Below are 17,268 nucleotides of genomic sequence, written 5' to 3'. Positions count from 1 at the left end.
ATTTTTCATCTTAGATCTAAGAATAATTAACATTCCAGCACATTTAAGATGTTTTAGTTAAAGCAGTTCTTCCATTTCTCCACTCACACAATTAAACACACTTTGCCACAGATTATAGTTCATTCTGACCCTTAAATATGTATCCTCTGAGAAAAATACCTGCAAAACCTTACCAAGTTGATGGGAAACGTGAATACACATTGTTCAGAATTGACACAAAGATTAACAAGGAGAGGCTTCCACTTAATCCATCCAGGCTGGAAAATTAAAACAGACTCAAAACACTCTACTGCATCCTCTACATAGGTTGCTCTCGGTACAGCACTCGTCCCCAATTACTGGGAGTTTTCCATCTTTCAGACTTAATAAACTTACAAACAGCAAGACAAGATTAGGAAAACTCATCCCTGTTAGTTCTTTCTAGTGGTTGTCAGAAAAACAGGTGATTTTTCAGCCTTTGTTTCTTCAGGAATACTACTGCGCTGATGCTCTAGTGTGTGTACATGTCCCTGTTGTCCACAATACATTCAGCAAGTCAGTCAGGGTAGCAAGTCATGGAAATAAAGCAACTTTCAATTTTCATGAAAACTGATATAAAAGGGAAAGAGAAATTCTCTAGTTGCCCCCACTGAAGGAAAAACTGCAGAAAAAGCACGACCCGTAAAATCCACAGAAAAGTACATTCAGAAACAACCAAGCTGAGTAGCAGCTTCACCGGGAGTTCACATCTTATTAGATACCAAGAACTCCAACTACAAGATTATTTCATTAGTCACCCTATTGACAGAAATCCATTTTGAAATGTACACTATGTATCTTTGAAGGTACAAAGGCCACAGTTCATAAGAAATTAAGAGTTCATTCTTCCTGCACACAAAATTAGCTTAGTGGAAATGTTTTAATGACTTTTTTCCCCTTTCTCTAACAGAAAATTCATAAATTACAATTTCAGCTCTAAAAATCAGAGGTAACGCAACTAGCATAGCGGATACTTCAGTGTGCATAAAGTACAGAGTATCTAAATTTTATTGAAGTATCTTATGAGATTAATCAAAGAATTTCAAATGATTGTGCAGATGACCCTCTGAAAAACAAAAAAGGGACATAAAGGAAAAGTGTATTTGTACACACCCTGTGGTGGCACAGGTGTTACAGAGCAGGACACTGTCCTTGTAACTTTTGGGGTGGTAGAAGACAACAGGGAAGAGGAACAATGAGAAGGAAAAAGACACTAAACTGCTTTTTAGAAGTCTACTGGAAAAATTTTATGAAGTAGCATCCATTTTTAATAAAGCCTTCCTAAAAAAAATGCACAAAGGAACCACCCTGTCATCCTTCCCTAATCTGTAACAAAACCAGATCAGCACCAGTCACACTCCTCCCGCTCCACCTGGGATTCAGCAGCAACACCAGTTTCGTTTTTAGGTTCCAGGTTAGTAAATTGTGTATTTTTCGGTAGGCCCTGCTCAGGCAAAGCTGACCTCCCCTCCGGTTTGTCATTCTCCACCATCTTCATGCTGAGAGATTCTCCCAACACGGACCACACTCCCCAGTAACACTTGCTATAAACTGAGTTGTTGTTCAACAACTTTACCAAAAAAATGAAAAACATGGATAGCTATCAGTGTGGCAGAAGTCAAACATCCACAGGCCCATTTAGCTGCAACAGTCGCTTTTGAATACACAGACTCCATAATCTCAAGTGTCTTATTTCACAGCAAAGAGCCCAAAAATAAAGCTATTCAGAGGAAAAGTCTTCTTTGAAACCCACATGTGAGTGAGCACTGGCCTGTTCTCCCTCCCTCAAACCACCTGAGAACTCTAAAACAGCATACACATACTTAATAAATGAAGCATTGTATTTAATGCTTTGATGTTACTTAGAGGTAGAACTGCTGTTTCCAGTAGTTTTGTCGCTTCAGCGGTTAAAAAACTTGTAATACTGGCTTCACCTAAGCAAGCAGATACACATCTCAGATCATGCACATTATTATTTCTCATGGTATGGGAAGTTAGAATTATCCCTAGCAGCAGGATAATCTCCTCGCATACAACAAGCTTTCCCTGCTAACAGCCCTGGTGTGATGTGGGGTACGGGGGTACAGGCCTTGGCAGGGTGCTCAGGAGTCGGGGGTGGACAGGGAACAGGGGTTCAAATAGTCAAGCCACACAAAAAAATATCCCACAAAATATCTGTCATTGATTCCTCCCAACCACAGATACTTGCTACAGGTTTCTTTCTTCTATACTTCAAAAACAAAGTTTAATCCTCTTCCACACACGGGGATCCAGAGTTGTCCACAGCCCAGGGGAAAACACAGGGTGCCTTTGTAGGAGTATCTTGTATCACATGGGAATCTATCCAGTTGGCTTAATTTAACATACTATAAAAATAAGGCATAAAGTTGACCTGGGTCCAAGCGTACTCTCTTGAAAGTACTTGCAGCCCTGACACCCCATCCTCCAGCTGCCAGTGCACTCAAGGTACTGGGACCTTTCCTGCAGACGAGGTTCCTACAGAAACCAAGGGCTCCTGCGTATACCCCATAAGCAAGGTCAGTACAGAAACACAGCCAGTACCCAGAAATGAGCTGTTCATCCATTCTTCAAATAGTTGGGGCTGAGAGATGTTTGCAGAACACACCTAACATGCTGTGAATCAGCTGGTTGACAGCACCTAGAGGAAGGAGTTTCCTAGAAGAAACTCTTACATGGCACCTACCAGAGGTATTTGCCCATCTCTGCTCCCATGGCAGCAATAACAAAGGGCTTAAACATGGGAGATTCATTCTCAACTCCCATCCCCACCTACAGTAGTCACTGGGGCTAATGGAAGGGTGAGGAGCACACCTCCTGCAACTTCATGCCTCCAGGACAGGAGATTCTTCCATTCTCAGATGAGAGGAAACAGTGTTGGACAGGACACCCCTCCAGCAGAGTAGAAACCAGCTCAAGCAAACAGTCCTTAAGGTCTGACATGAAGACTCCAAAGTGAGTTTTCTATTTAAAGACCAAATGATCACTGCAACTTTGACACGGATGGATGGAGCTCAGAAGCTCTTGGCAGCCTAGAAGCATTTATAGTTCAATATTGCTTCAGTTAACTTCAGCCCTGTTCAGGAGTCTGCCATGCACTTGAGGACCTGCAGAAGCTACAGAAAAATCCCCATGTTTCTTAGAACAGTGCTACAAGAGCTTCAAATTATCAAGGCCCTTACAATACAAATAATTCCCAAATATCACATGATGTTCTGCCCCATAACTCATCCCCATCCACCTGTGCTGGAAGTTCCTGAGGCTCACAGGCTGAACTGCCACAGACTTTTCAAATTCATTAAGGTAAATGAAAGACCTTACAAAGTTATAAAATTAGAAGCCTGGAGGACAGCAGGGACTGACGCCACATCCCCCAAAGCATGTGCAAAAAACACCACAAGCAAGATCATAACTTGAGGAGCCAGGATCACAGATGGGCTATAAGCAACCATCCTAGGTCAGTCTTACCAATTCATTTTGCCCTATAACTCATGGCTTAATAGAAGTGCTTGTGTATTTTCTCTGCTCCTACTATTAGTTTTACATGTGTACAAACAAGCACTGCTTCCCAAAGGACACTATATTCTCCCCCTCCACTAGTAATCAAAGGCAACGTAAGTCTTACCATAATTGAGAGAAAAGCAAGTCCATTTTATTAGTGCAACAATCTTCAAAACAAACACTGATATGAAAGAAACAAAACAAGTTCAAACACACATAACCATGGCAATTTTCCTTAATTAATCAGTAAATCCTACACCAAAATAAACCCGTTTAGAATTAGTTTTACAAGATCTAGATTTTTATCAAATATTTCAGCAGACAGCTGCGCAGGCCTGCAGCAATGAGATACATCCGCTGGAAATTTTGTGATTTCCTCCCCCTTCTACACTGTTCTACTTTAATAGACAAAATTGATTCTGCTCAGTCAACCACCACAGCTGTATCAGCTCCAGCGAGTACAATGGGTCACCCAAAATGTTACTCTAACTGAAAAAATCCAGACAGCATCAGGAAGAGCAATGTTAAAAAGCTGCTTATTGTACAAAAATCTGGAATAAACACTATAATTTTAATCCTTTAAGCACACACCAGTAAGGGAAAGAAACATCCATTTCAGAAGCAGACATAGGCAACGCTGCTTTTGTAAAATAAATGCTCCATCTCCATATATGAAGTGACCAACTGCCATTTGTTCTTTTTAATAAAACCTTATTTTATAGAACATTTTTTTATTATTTAGATACAGAAAAAACCCTTCCTCCATCTGTTCAGTCTTACTGGGTTTTAGACAGTTTTAAGCACTTGAAACACATGACAATGGCATTTGGACAAGCCTTGCTAATACAGGAATACACCCAGCACAACATCAGTGTGCTCCATACAGAATCACAGTTCTGTAAGACCCATACTTTGCTAAATAGGTAATGGAAAAGGTAAGATAGTTCCCCAAGAGTATAAACATAGCTAGGAAAAAAAAGAAGTCAGCCATCACCCATACAGATTTACATTGAAATTATCCAGATTAAGATGAAACAAAATGCCTCCCAAGTAGTTTTCAGGAGAGCTAGACTACAGCAGGACTTTCAGAATTTGAGAAAGGCAAATTGGTAGCTTTAATAACCAACTACAATACAGCTTTCCCAAAAAAAAAAACCATTAAAAAAAGGAATACTGGCGTGTAACAAAAATGCCCCCATTTCCTTTCAGGATTTCATTTTCTTACAAAAAGCAGTTTTAAGTTTATTTGCCTAACCAAAAATTACACTAGAATTCAAAATAACTTTGGTCAAGTAGTGCAGAGATTCATAACAGGATCAAATACTAAGTGTTTAATTTCCCTTTCAGTAAGCCAGGAATGAAGATCAGACTGAATCGACAAAGAATAGACAAATAAGAAAAAACCCCACCAATGTTATTTGAGCTTGCATTCTCCTATCTGTTTTCCTCAGAGTTCATGAATAACTGTTTTGTATCCCTCTGTAGCAAACAACTGAAGAACAGATGGTATTAGGTCTTGAGTTACTCCTTCCTTGATAGTTTAAGAAACATGTATATGGCATTTCATTTTACCCCTTACTCCCACTGCATATTTAACCACCACGTTTTACAGCTGTTATGCTGTATTAAACACAGAAAAAATATTGCAGTAAATCACTTATAAATCTGATTGTGTACACTGACACTGATATGAATTAGAATGCACACACACTTGTATGGAAGATTCTGGAGAAGGACAGGAGAAATCCCATCAGCTCCAGAAATGTGCTTATTTAGAATAACACCGTAGACACAAAAGCATTAGAAAGGCTATGGCATGTTTAGTATGGGTAATAAATCTTTTACAAAAGGCATTGTCGGGATGATGGTGAACTGAAAACCCAGGTTTGCAAGACCATTCAAGCCCAAAATGGAACATATTCCAAAAATAAAATTCAAGATGAGCACAAATATAGAGTTCATTTTTTTTTCTTTCAGGGATTGAATATAAGGTGTATCACCACACACCACTTAACTGTACATATTTGGTGTGAGTCAAGTCACTGTTAGCAAACAAATCACTCTAGAAAGTTTTTGGTGCACATTTATTGCCAGTTGATTTAGAACATCACTATGGATGACTGGCTGGCAACTAAGATGCTCCCCAAGGCTTAGAGATGTTCAGCAACTTGACAGCCTGTGTCCACAACAGGTGATCACAGAAGACACAAGACTTGTCACCCCCTCCTTGCACCAAATCCTCAGTGTCTTCTACATGGGCATGACCATCTGTAAGGAGAAAGTCTGAACAGCTCAGAAGCTCCACAGCACCCAAGCTAATCCATGACTGACAAAGTTCCCACCACATGAGCTGCTTTGGATGAACACCGTGCCAAAAGGAGGTATGGACTTGATTTCTTCGGAGGACAGTGAGATTTTCTTCAGGGATATGGGAAGCTGCTTATGGTTTGAAGATTAGGCCATTCCAGAGCAAGGGATCAATCAATATATAACACAGGTTCTCCTTTCTGTTTTATGTAGAAACTGGACTTAGAAAGATCTACAAGTACTCTTTGGGATGAGGTGTGGAAAATGAGGGTGCACACCTTGCTTTTCACATACCAGTTCAGCTCACACTTTCACCAACTGATCAAAGCCTTTTTCTTATTTGCTCTCCAGAACTGAAATGGAAACAAATATACAGAAAGGCCATCACACCATATACAGCAGAGACTGGAAAACATCTGTCATCTTGCAGTTTTACGAACTGGTCCAGATGCCACCACAGAAGAGGCTACAACAATTCATTGTTTAAGGTGTTGCAGATAATATGGTAGTAAAACTCATTCCTGGCAAAAAAGGCAGGTTTCTCATCTCAGAGCGGGATGAAGGGCAGGAGGAAAGTAGTGAGCTGGTTGCTCCATCTCAGGGCTACACAGGAATAGCAAGATACTGAATGACAGTTGTTTCTAGCTGACTTAACTCCGTGGAAGAAAAATAAATACAGCACACCAACTTTCCCCTTCCTTGCCAAGCTTGGTGGCAGGCAGACCAAAATCAACATCGGGATAGCACCTGTGTTTTCTAATAGGACAATACACTTCAAGGAAATAATACATTTCCAGATGTAACTTCAATTTCACATGTACAAACTTAACCAAAAGGAAAACCAGTTCTGCTTCTGCAAGACCATTTCAGATCTTCTCCAAATATTATTTGCATCAACCCCTCCTGTTTCAGAGCAGTGAAAATGACTCTTTCAACAGGAGTGCCAAGTGTCACACACCCCACATGACATGCCTACAGGCTGCCCAGGTATCCTGCATCAGCACTTAACTTGTATTTGTGTTTTCTGGCCAGTCAGACCTACCACAGAACCTGCTGAACATGCAGGTACATGTCCTGCTGCTGGCAATCGACAGCTATGTCATGGCAAGCCTAAAAACCCAGCTTCCCCTGTCCACGCAATTGTAGCCAGCTCTTCTCAGCACTCAACCCAAACCCCCCACCCCAGGCAGGCTCCTGAAGTGTGGGAGATTTATCACTACTTGCCTCCTCAACAGCCCCTTCACACCCATCCTTATGGTACCTTTCATCCACCCACCCTCCCCAACCTCTGCTGCACCTCCCATCTCTCAGAGCATGAAAAATCCCTATAACTCCAATAACCAACAGTTGAACTGCCACTGCTGCCCTTCTTTTAGCACATCATTCCCAGTGCTACTGGGCTTTCTCCAGGCCTCTGTTAGACACTAACCACACAACAAGGCAATCAGACCATAAATGTAAGCATGCTATACACACAAGTCAGATGGCATATCAAGTGCAAACATTACTGAGATGACAGCCTGCAACATCAGCTTTTTTCCCCTGTCAGCTGTGGACAAGACACGACCAAAGGGATCAGAAATACCCTTTACACCAAGTTCTGGTTTTATTTTAAGTCATTTCCTCTTACTGCAACTGGACCCCACACACCTAGCATGAAGAGTTTAACCAGGATTAGAAGAGCACACAATCTACCTTTAGGCAAAATGTGCTCAAAAGCAAAAGAAAGGAGTCTTATTCAACTCAAAGGCTGAATCTGAAGTCTGACCCAGCTCTATTTCATTTGCTGAATTTGAGAAGCAGTCTATTAATAGTTCACTACCATATCCCTATCCTGCTTCTCCATGTCAGGGCAACAGCTATACTAACAAACACCAGTGATACAGGCACATGTTTTCATACTGACACTGTAAAGCAGAGCTAAACCAATGATTTAAATTCAAACAGAAGTCACTATCTCAAGAATTAGTTCAAAACAGTCAGAATTATTCTCAGAGTTAATATGAGCATGCAGCAGTATCAGATTCAAGCTTTCGGACACCATCTCCCTTTCTTCTCCCAGACTTTCTAAATTATTCTGTTCATTTACACTAAGAAGTTTACCCATCCAATAAATTTATAGAATATACAGAAACCAGCTACTATTTCAACACCAGATCAATGCTGTCAACCAACAAGGATGCTACAAAAGCCAAACTACCAGTGAAAACACCAGTGAAAATCCTGCAGACATTACATTTGACAGAAAGAAATCCCCTGGCTTCTTGATACAGGGATGCAGGACATCCTCCTACTTCCACATAATTCAGCTCTACATAATTTAATTTTGCCAGATATAACTTTGCTAGAGCAAAGGGAACTTGCTTTAGTATTGTCCATTTTACAGGCCATCATTTTTAACCATGCAAATGTAACTGCTTCCACAACAACACCTGAGCCATGGACCTTTGGTATCACTTTGAACAACTATCACAGATCTTCTACATGTACATAAGATGGAAAATAACACTTAAACATTAAAGAAAATATTTACATAGGCACCATAGTTTTCTCTCATACATAAGGTAACATCCTTAGAAATAAACCGCATTATTTTCCTCCCTTCATCCACTCAAAATAGAAACTTTGCTTAAAGGGAAGATTATCAGCCTTAGACACAAAAGTGAGCAAGCTCACAGAGGTCTAAAATTAATGATTTTAAATGTCCTTTTTGTTCACCTTGCTTTAAAACAAAGTCTAATCTCATCTTCTACTTCTAGACTGTTCATGCCATATTAATATCAGCCAGATATCACCCAATCTGGATGAGCTTCTCATTTAACAAATAAAAACTGAGATCAAGAAAATACATTGTATGTTCCCATAATAATACTGTATACAAATAAAATGAAAGACATGTTCAGAAACACATCCACATTTAGCACTTAATTTTCAGTTAAAAGCTGTGCCCTCCAAAAATCTGAAACTCCTGAATATCTGAGTGACTTGAGACATGCAGTGCACTTCCATGCTTTTCCTTCTTTGGTTCAGGCAGTCTGAAAAGATCGGCAATGGCATAAAAATAAGTGCTACGAAACTTAAGTAAAACACTCATCTTGTAAAGAAAATCCAGTTTTTCCTTAACAGAACTATACAACCAGAAATTTGGCAGAAAAGCTGTAGGTGAAGGGAGTAATCAATTGCCACCCTGGAGTGGCATGTCTTCATGGCTGGTTTACCATTACAGGCCCCATGGTTTGGTGGCCTTTTGGAAAATGCAGTCAGAGCTATTTAATTCCCTCGATTTCTAATTTCAGCCATATGGGCGGGGAAGGAGAACTGACCTCTGCCCATCCTTCACTCTTCCCTAGCTCCCCAAATACCTCCAACATCCGATCCCTGAACTAAACTCTGTCCCAGGGAGCATCAGAGGCTCCCATGGAGAGCTCCTAGAGACCAAGTGTCCTGAAGCCAAGTACCAGTCTGGGGCAAGTGCTGGAAAGGCCTGGCTTTCCTGCTGGGTTCACCAACAGGCTTTTCTCACCTGCTCGCCATAGGCACAGCAACAGCAGGAGGAGACAATCTATCCCTTCCCCATTTTCAACAAACTAAAATTAAATACAATTAAACAGAAGCTCAGTATTCACAGTTCAAGCGAGAACCATAAAGTACAATGAGGTCTTTGCATGTGAGATGGTACCAGGTTTGACTTTTCTGCAGTTTCCCTACACGTTCCCAAGGGGAAACAGGATGGGGCTTTTGAAACTATTCATCTAACTAAAAAGATTATTTGGCTTGCCAGCTGTAGATTGGCAAAAGCCTATATTCCTTATTCATGACCTAACATTTTATTTAGGAGCACAACACTGAAATACTGTTCTGCTGAAGCCTCACCACATAGCAATTGTGCGCCACCAATTAAAATTAATTATAGCTGTTGAAAACCTTAGAATGCAAACCCTTCCAAACTGCGAGGGCACACTAATCCTGCTCCAATACTTCAGTTTCAGGAAGTAACAATACCCTTATTTTCTAGCTAGAATTTGACTGCAGCTCGCACATCTTCGGACAGGTCTAAAACCCAGATCTAGTTTGGTTAGCATTTGGATCCTACCCTAATCCAAGCCATGATTTCGGTTCTGAACCCTAAAGCCATCTTTTCACTGAAATAAAACCACTGAATAAGAATGGCTCGCAAGGTCTTTGTACAGACGGACAAAAAAAAGAGACAGAGACACGGGCAACAAGTACAACTGGGCTGAAAAAAGTGCTGAGCAAGGAGAGAGGATTAACGCCTGCGTGGAACCTCAATGCTGCTCGTTTAACCCTCGGGCTCCGAAAGTAACAAGCACAAGTGCACGTCCACAGGAAAGACAAAGCACAATTAGTTGCAATATTCCCCTTAAAAGGCTCTGGGATGGGTTTTGATGCTGTGAGGCTGCAGAGGAAGTAATTTTGTTTCCAGCCACATGGTGACCATGGTTTCCACGATGGATACCTCAACATTCCCACAGAGGCACAGACGAGGGCATATCTAACTGGCACAGTTTACATAAAAATGCTCAAAATGCCGTGAATAAAGTGTTTAAATGAAAGCACCTTCTGAATGTTTCCCCAGCTGAACTCAGAGTACTGTGCAAGTCAAAAAGCCCAAGACAAAGCACAGCCATTCACACCTCCTGAGCTTCCCTCATGCAAACTCAGCCTAAAAGCACAGGCTTTAATCACATGGTGATTAAAGGCTTTTGTCATTCAGTTAGTCTTTCTCAATCCAGATCAAAGTCCTGGTTTTCAAAATTCACACACCATCTCATGTTACCTGGCCTCTGGCATCATCTCCAAACCAGCAGCCCTTGCCTACCTGCATGGTTTCACACTCATTTCTCTAAAGCAGTCAAATGATAATGAGTTTTCTTTCTCTAGTTAGTGGCCTAAACCAGTCTGTATTAAATTGAAAATATCTAGTAGTAAGATCTGAATTAAGCTGAAGCACATGCAATGGAAATTAGTGGAAATGAGTATTATTAAACGATTTATTCACATGCAGTCGGTTCAAGAATTCCTAAGGAGTGTAACTAGGGACCAGAAAACCAGTCACCAGGTAAGCTTCATCATGCAATTCTCCCCTCCCAATCTCTTTCTTCAGTGTAAACGACCCAGACACTGGAATTCCAATACGCTGTGTTCTCCGCCATACTTGGCAGTCTCGTAGTTAAAGCTACTCCATTACAGAAAGTACACTGAAAATGCATCATTTCAGTTCCTCTGCTAGAGCATGCCGAAACATTGGGCAAGAAGATGAATTCCTGATGCGTCGATGGCTCTGCAGTGACAGAGCCGGCGCTGCCCAGACCCACAGGGAACCACACCATCCTCTGCCTGGGGACAAACCTGCCCCTGGCAGCATCCCAGTTATCAGCCTCTATTAATTTCAGGCCTTACAGTCTCGGAACACAAGCCCAAGGCAGACAAAGAGCAGGCCTGCCTGCAGGGCCCAGCTCTGCTGGGATGGCCACCCCACAGCCGCTCGCCTTCCCCAGGAGCCCCCAGCCTGGGGGAATGGGGTCAAATCCCCGACCACCACCCCTTTGGGCCCTCTGCCCAAGGGCCTTACCCTGCCCAACTGCAGTGCTTCCGTATTTTGCATTTCGGTCTAATAAAAGCCATGGGGACACATGATTATGAAGACTGAAAAGTGCTACCCACACTTTTTATTAAAGTAATGCTGCAGTAAATCACGATTATATGGTGTAATGAAATCACTAGGGAACAAAGATGGAACTGTACATCCATCCCCACCTATCCCAGGAACCAGGAGTGAGATACAAACAGATTGAGTAACACTAAAAGAAAAAACCAATCAGGAGCTCAGGCTTACTAACTCACATTATTTACATGCTATTCTTGCATAGTCTCATAGGCCATAAAGCTCAGTCAACCAGTGAGAGTTTAAGGACCCCAAATTATAACTCAGTCTTAAATTTTCCTAGTTCCCACCAAAATTGCACTGCAACTCAGACTAAGTAATAGCTCAAAGAAAAAAACAAAAAATCTACCTCAAGTTTTTCTCTTAGATAGGTCCTACTCGAATGAATGCTAACAGAAATGAGGTAAGTAACAGACACTAAAAGCTTCACAAAGAAAATCATACACTACTGCCATTTTTACAGAAGTGAGAATATAACAATCACCAAGAAAATGGTAAGAGCTACATCCCAAACCGGCAAATGACAGTATCTAAATCTTCACTCTTTAGATATTACTGGATGCCTTCACTGTAAAGATCTAGAGGCCAAATCAAATGTTTTATTTAAAATCTTCCTTTTAATAGGTATTTGGATAGACAGGTCTTTGACCTAACTGAAGCACTATTTCATGAGGTCTTCAAATATAAAAGGAAAGCACTCAGGTGCTTTCCAAGGTTTGATTCACAAGAAGCTGGTGGCAGTCACAGTTTCAAAGCAGCAGAAAGGGCAAGTAAGAGGGCAGCAGATCTTCATCTTTATAAAAGCATTATGCATTTATATTTGTAGAAAAAGGAAAGTTCGCTCCTGTAAATGCTCTCTACATTCCTTTATATTCGGGGTCTTTTTAACAGAGACCTGCTGCTCCGTTCCTGCTAAATCAAGCTGCTGCTTCCTAAAGTGGCTGTGGGCAGGGGGGGGACAGGAGCTCCATTTGGCTTTTTTCAGCATGCTTTGCACATTTGGAGAGAGCGACTCGTGATTTTTTTTATGCAATATGACAGGTCCAATGTTAACATCGCTAGTGTCAGCAGTCAGATCCCAGGGCTGAGAGGGTTAAGCCTGGGAGGAGTGTATATAAGGTGGTAGATTCAGAACCAATGAGAATATTGCGCTATAGTTAGACACTGGATACTAAGCAATGGTGACTATAAAGGCTGCTCAAAGCTGAGCTTCTGTAGATGACACCAGCATGTTGCCTAGGCTTACAATGCAAAAGAAAAAAACCCGGAGGATCAGCTCGGCTTACCTGAAGTTCACACCATGCAACTTCCACCCACGTCTCTGTGTCCAGGCCCTTATAGACCGTTTTGAAGGATCCCCTCCCGAGTTCAATATCAAACTTTAGGAACCTGCCATCCAGCGAGGTGGCAACCGCTTTCATGTCAGCCTCCTCCTCAGGCTCCTCTTTCTTAGCCTTGCTCTGATCTTTGGAAGCATCTGACGCCTCTTTCCTCTCCACATCTTTGCCAGCCTCCTTCTGCTCCTCAGCCCCTCCGACACTGCCAGGGGCTGGCGGTGCCTTTGGCTCCCCCACAGGCTCGGCCTCCAGGCAGACTTTCTCCACGGCCCCCTGCCCTGCCTTTGCCCTCTCCGCAATTATCCTTCTGGTTTTAGGGAGCAGAATAATTTTCCTCTGATGCTCTGACTCGGGAAGGTCGAAAGCAGGTTCCTCCTGGTCCGAGTCCACCACGCTCCTCCGCAGGAACCGCTGATGGACCATTTTGGGATCCCTGGAGCAAGGGGCGCGGAGCGGCGGGGTAGGTGCCCCCGGGGCTCCCGGCATTGCAGCGGCGGCCGCCCCGCTCCTCCCGGCACCGACGGGCCCGTCAATATTCATGCTCGTCTCCGCAACCTGGGGAGCGCTGGGCTCGGCAGCCGCTGGAAACCCGCCACCTCCTCCTCCTCCTCCTCCTCTTCCTCCCCGCCGAGGTGCCGATCTGGCATCGCCCCCAGTTTCCATTCGGTTTGAGGTTTCAGCGCTTTTCCCCGGGCTGGGGGAGTCACCGAGGTCCATGTCCGCGCCGAGCCGCTGAGCCGCCACCTGCGAGGGGCAAATGCAGAACGCAGCGCCCTGACGCACCACGGCCACGGCTCGGCCCCGGCCCCCAGACACCGCACCTCGGCCCCGGGGCTCGCCCCAGCGCGACGATTCCCCGGGCAGAGCCGCACCGCGGCTTAGAAATGGGAGGGCTGCGACACGCCGGGCTCCGTGGGCCGAGCCGCAGCCACCCTGCCCACCCCCTCCCCGCCCGGGCAGCCCCGGGCTCAGGTGCGCGTCAGGGCCGCCTCACCTGCGGGGGGGAGCGAGCAGGGCCGCGCACAAAGCCGCGGTGGAGCCGCTTACTTACGTGCGGAGCGGTGGGCTGCCGTCCTCAGCGCCATGAGACAAGGATGAGAAGGGCGGCGGGGAGAAGGGGCGGTTACCGCTGTGCGTGAGCCTGGCGGGGGGTGCGCGCCGCGGAAAGGAGAGCCGAGCGAGCCGGTCGCCGGCAGCGGAGCTCCGCGGCCCGCCCCTGCGCGCTGCAGCACTCCCCTGCCCGCAATGCCGGCCTCCCGCTCCGCACCCGCGGCTCAGCGCGCCCCTGCCCGCGGCGAGCCCTGCGGCAGCCTCCGCCGCGCCCCCATGGGCCGCCGCCCCCCGCCCTCCCCCGCTCCTCCGGCCCCGCTCCGCCGCCCCCGCCCCACTGTCGCCGCGCTGCTTTTGTCAATGGGAGCCGCTCCCCGCCGAGCGCCCCATTTAAGGCACCGGCGCTCGGCGACCGCCAATGAGGCTGCGGAGGGCGGCTCCGGCCCGGTCCTGCCCGCCCCGCCGCCGGAGACAATGGGAGGGTCTCTGGGCCCCGCGGCGCGGGCGGGAGCGGCCCTGGGGGGAGCGGCGCAGGTGCTGGTGTCCCCGCCCGGCGCTCCCCTTCGCTCCTCCGTGAGCCTTGTCCTGCGGGTCCCGGTCCAGCCCGCGGCTCCGACTGCTTCCTCGGGTCGCGAACGGCGCGGAGTTGGCTGCACCAAGCCACCTGTTATTCTAGGGTGTAATTAAAAGGAGGATTACTTAGAAATATTCTTCCTACGCATCATTTTTCAGAATTCTTCAAACGTAAAACACGAATAAGGACTAACTCGTGCATAGCGTTTGATAACACATCACTCTGCCTTTCACTGCTGCGGGTTTGAACGCACTGTCTGCTGCATGTGTCTGCATTTTTCTTTGTTTGGGTTTTTTTCTTTTTTTTCTTCATTCCTGGCAGTTTCTGAATTGTTCTCTGAATATTGGACTCATGGTTCATTATGGCTGACACTTGGCATTAGAAAGTTAGATGTGGAGACCAAGGCATGCTTCCCCTGGGGTTAGTTTGGTGAGAGGACACGTCCTTTGCTAAAGGCTGCGCCCATCCACAGCTGTGACATTTCTGCTCTGTAAATTCATTAAAGGACTCTGAACTTCACTACTGTCAAGCTTGCTTTCTTAAGTATTAGATTCATACAAATATATGTTTTAGTAATTAAAATTTGACCTTTTTTTTTTAATGAGATAGTTTACCCAGTAATTATTTCCTAAGATTTCTGAAGGAAAGGAAGTTGACTGCCAGGGAACCATAATTAGTTTTTCTTTTAATTCATTCATTTTTAGTTAAAGATCATTAAGCAAAAAACTTTCAAAATAAGAAAACATGGTTATTTTAAAAAGAATCTCTGGTGTTTCCATTCAAAACAAAACAAAAAAACCCAGGGTTATGGATACGTTTGATCTTACAATGGTTTGTTTTTCAGTGTTCAAATACGTACAATATTTCTAGGACTTGCAACTGTGTTATAAAACACAGGTTTGCGTGTTATACAGAATTACCTGCCATTAGTTCTATATGCCAGGCTATTCTTTCTCTACTGACAAAGCTTTAGTAAACAGAAAACAATATGAAGTCCCCAAGAGAAAAGCAGGGAAGGTTAACAGCTCTGACACTTTCTCCTAGTTATTATATAAACTTGACCCAGAACTCCCTTCCCAGCTACAGAAATCCTCACCACCAGGTAGAAAAAAGGACAAAATTCAGGCTAATGAGACAACTAAAAGTAGCAGGTGACACTCAGCAGGTGAACAGAAAAAAATGGGAAATATTCTAGAGTTGACCAAATCCCAAACCCTGAAACCCGCAATCAAGAAAAATACATGGGTTGGAGGGGGAAGAGATTTGATTTGCCTTTCTCTGCCAAACATTCCTGGAGGAGGGCGAATACCTGCACGTGGGCAGGTGAGAAGAACATCCCAAAACAGGCTTGGGAGGACACACAGGCCCTACTGAGCTGCACAGGTGGCTCCCACCTGGTCCTCACAAGAGCCATCCTCACAACAGCTTCCTCACGGCTGAGCTTCCTCTGGGGTTCCTTGTGCTGTCCTATGTCAAAATGGTGCCTAGTGCTCTTCCAGTGTCCCTTTGCCTACTGAAAAATTAACATAATTTGCATGACACAAACCTAATCATGATCCACTATCAAATACTCTGAATCTGTTTACATGGATGATTTTTAACAGTACTTAAACAGAAGGAAAAATCTTCTTCACACTTGTACTCTTTGACATTTCTCTGGCTGCTGTGCATTTGTTCCGCACACTCCAGTGAGTAACCTTGGCAAGCAGCGTGACAACGCGTGACAACGTGCAGCATCGAGGGGACGATGCAGCACTCTGGCTGGGTCACACGTGCAGAGTGACGTGTTCCCGCCTGTGCAGCTCTGGAGGGGGTGCACAGTCTGAGCCAGGACTCTACAGCAGCTAATAACGGCCTTTCCCAGCAGGATAATGCTGCCCAGCAGATTATGATTCTGGAGCTTTCAGAGCAGCCTGTCCAGTCCTTGCCGGGTGTCGGTGACCACCATGGACACAGCAGCTGGATGGACATTCAGCTTGTGGTTCTCCAATGTTCTCTGGTTGAGCAGTCCCACAGACAACCTGCCATTCTGCTGCGCCCCCTTGCATGGCAAGGAGAGCTTGACAAATACACAGGGTGGACTTTAAGGAAACCTAATGGAAAAGACCAACACACTCCTCATTTCTAGCATCTAGCCAAAGACCCCTCGGCTGATGGGAACAGACGCCTATGAAGTCTGTTTCCATAAGCTGTTTTATTTGGTTTCCTCTGCCTGCCTCAGTTTACCCAAAACAGAGACAGGTTATTAATTCTTCTGCCATCCTGATCTCAGCTCTGCACAAGTCAGTAGATAGACAGATAGATGCTGGTATGCTTTATTACCAAAAGGCATAGAATAAGATAAACAGTTACAGCTTTCTTGATTGTTAGAGCATCACCAGAGCAAACCTGAAGCTGACTCACCACCGAGAGCATGCTGGTGTGCAGGTGGCATTGTAAATTATAGTGTGTTTTAACAAAATGGTAGTGAAAGTGCTGCCTCAGACACAGGGATCTCAGTCAAGCATTTGACTTGGAGAACTGTTCTTTGCACGTATGAAAAACAAACTGCTTATCCCTGTGGGTGTCTCTTTTCCCAAGGAACAAGCGATAGGACAAGAGAAAATGGCCTCAAGTTGTGCCAGGGGAGGTTTAGACTGGATGTTAGGAACACTGTCTTCCCCAAAGGGCTGTTGGGCATTGGAACAGGCTGCTCAGGGCAGTGGTGGAGTCACCATCCCTGGAGGGATTGAACAGATGCGGAGATGAGGTTCTCAGGGACATGGGATAGACGTGGA

At 44.7% G+C, this 17,268-nt stretch overlaps 1 protein-coding gene across 12 annotated transcripts in view; it reads right to left on the bottom strand.

The window, feature by feature from the left end:
- Positions 1-14,158, bottom strand: part of WNK2 (WNK lysine deficient protein kinase 2) — a 110,624-nt gene extending 96,466 nt beyond the window's left edge. For 4 of the 12 annotated variants that reach the window (XM_071813009.1, XM_071813014.1, XM_071813010.1 and 1 more), the window contains exons 1-2: positions 13,919-14,157; positions 12,817-13,611 (exon numbers count right to left, since the gene is read on the bottom strand). In XM_071813009.1, the coding sequence (XP_071669110.1) occupies positions 12,817-13,584 (768 nt within the window). In that variant the 5' untranslated portion in view covers positions 13,585-13,611; positions 13,919-14,157. Of the gene's footprint in view, positions 1-12,816; positions 13,612-13,918 lie in introns of all 12 variants that reach the window. The other 8 variants (XM_071813015.1, XM_071813012.1, XM_065845303.2 and 5 more) reach the window with 4 other exon arrangements.
- Positions 14,159-17,268: the final 3,110 nt, after the last annotated feature.

Source organism: Patagioenas fasciata, chromosome 10 (genome assembly GCF_037038585.1).
Source record: "Patagioenas fasciata isolate bPatFas1 chromosome 10, bPatFas1.hap1, whole genome shotgun sequence".
Taxonomy (NCBI): Eukaryota; Metazoa; Chordata; class Aves; order Columbiformes; family Columbidae; genus Patagioenas; species Patagioenas fasciata.
This window is presented reverse-complemented; position numbering and strand designations above follow the sequence as displayed.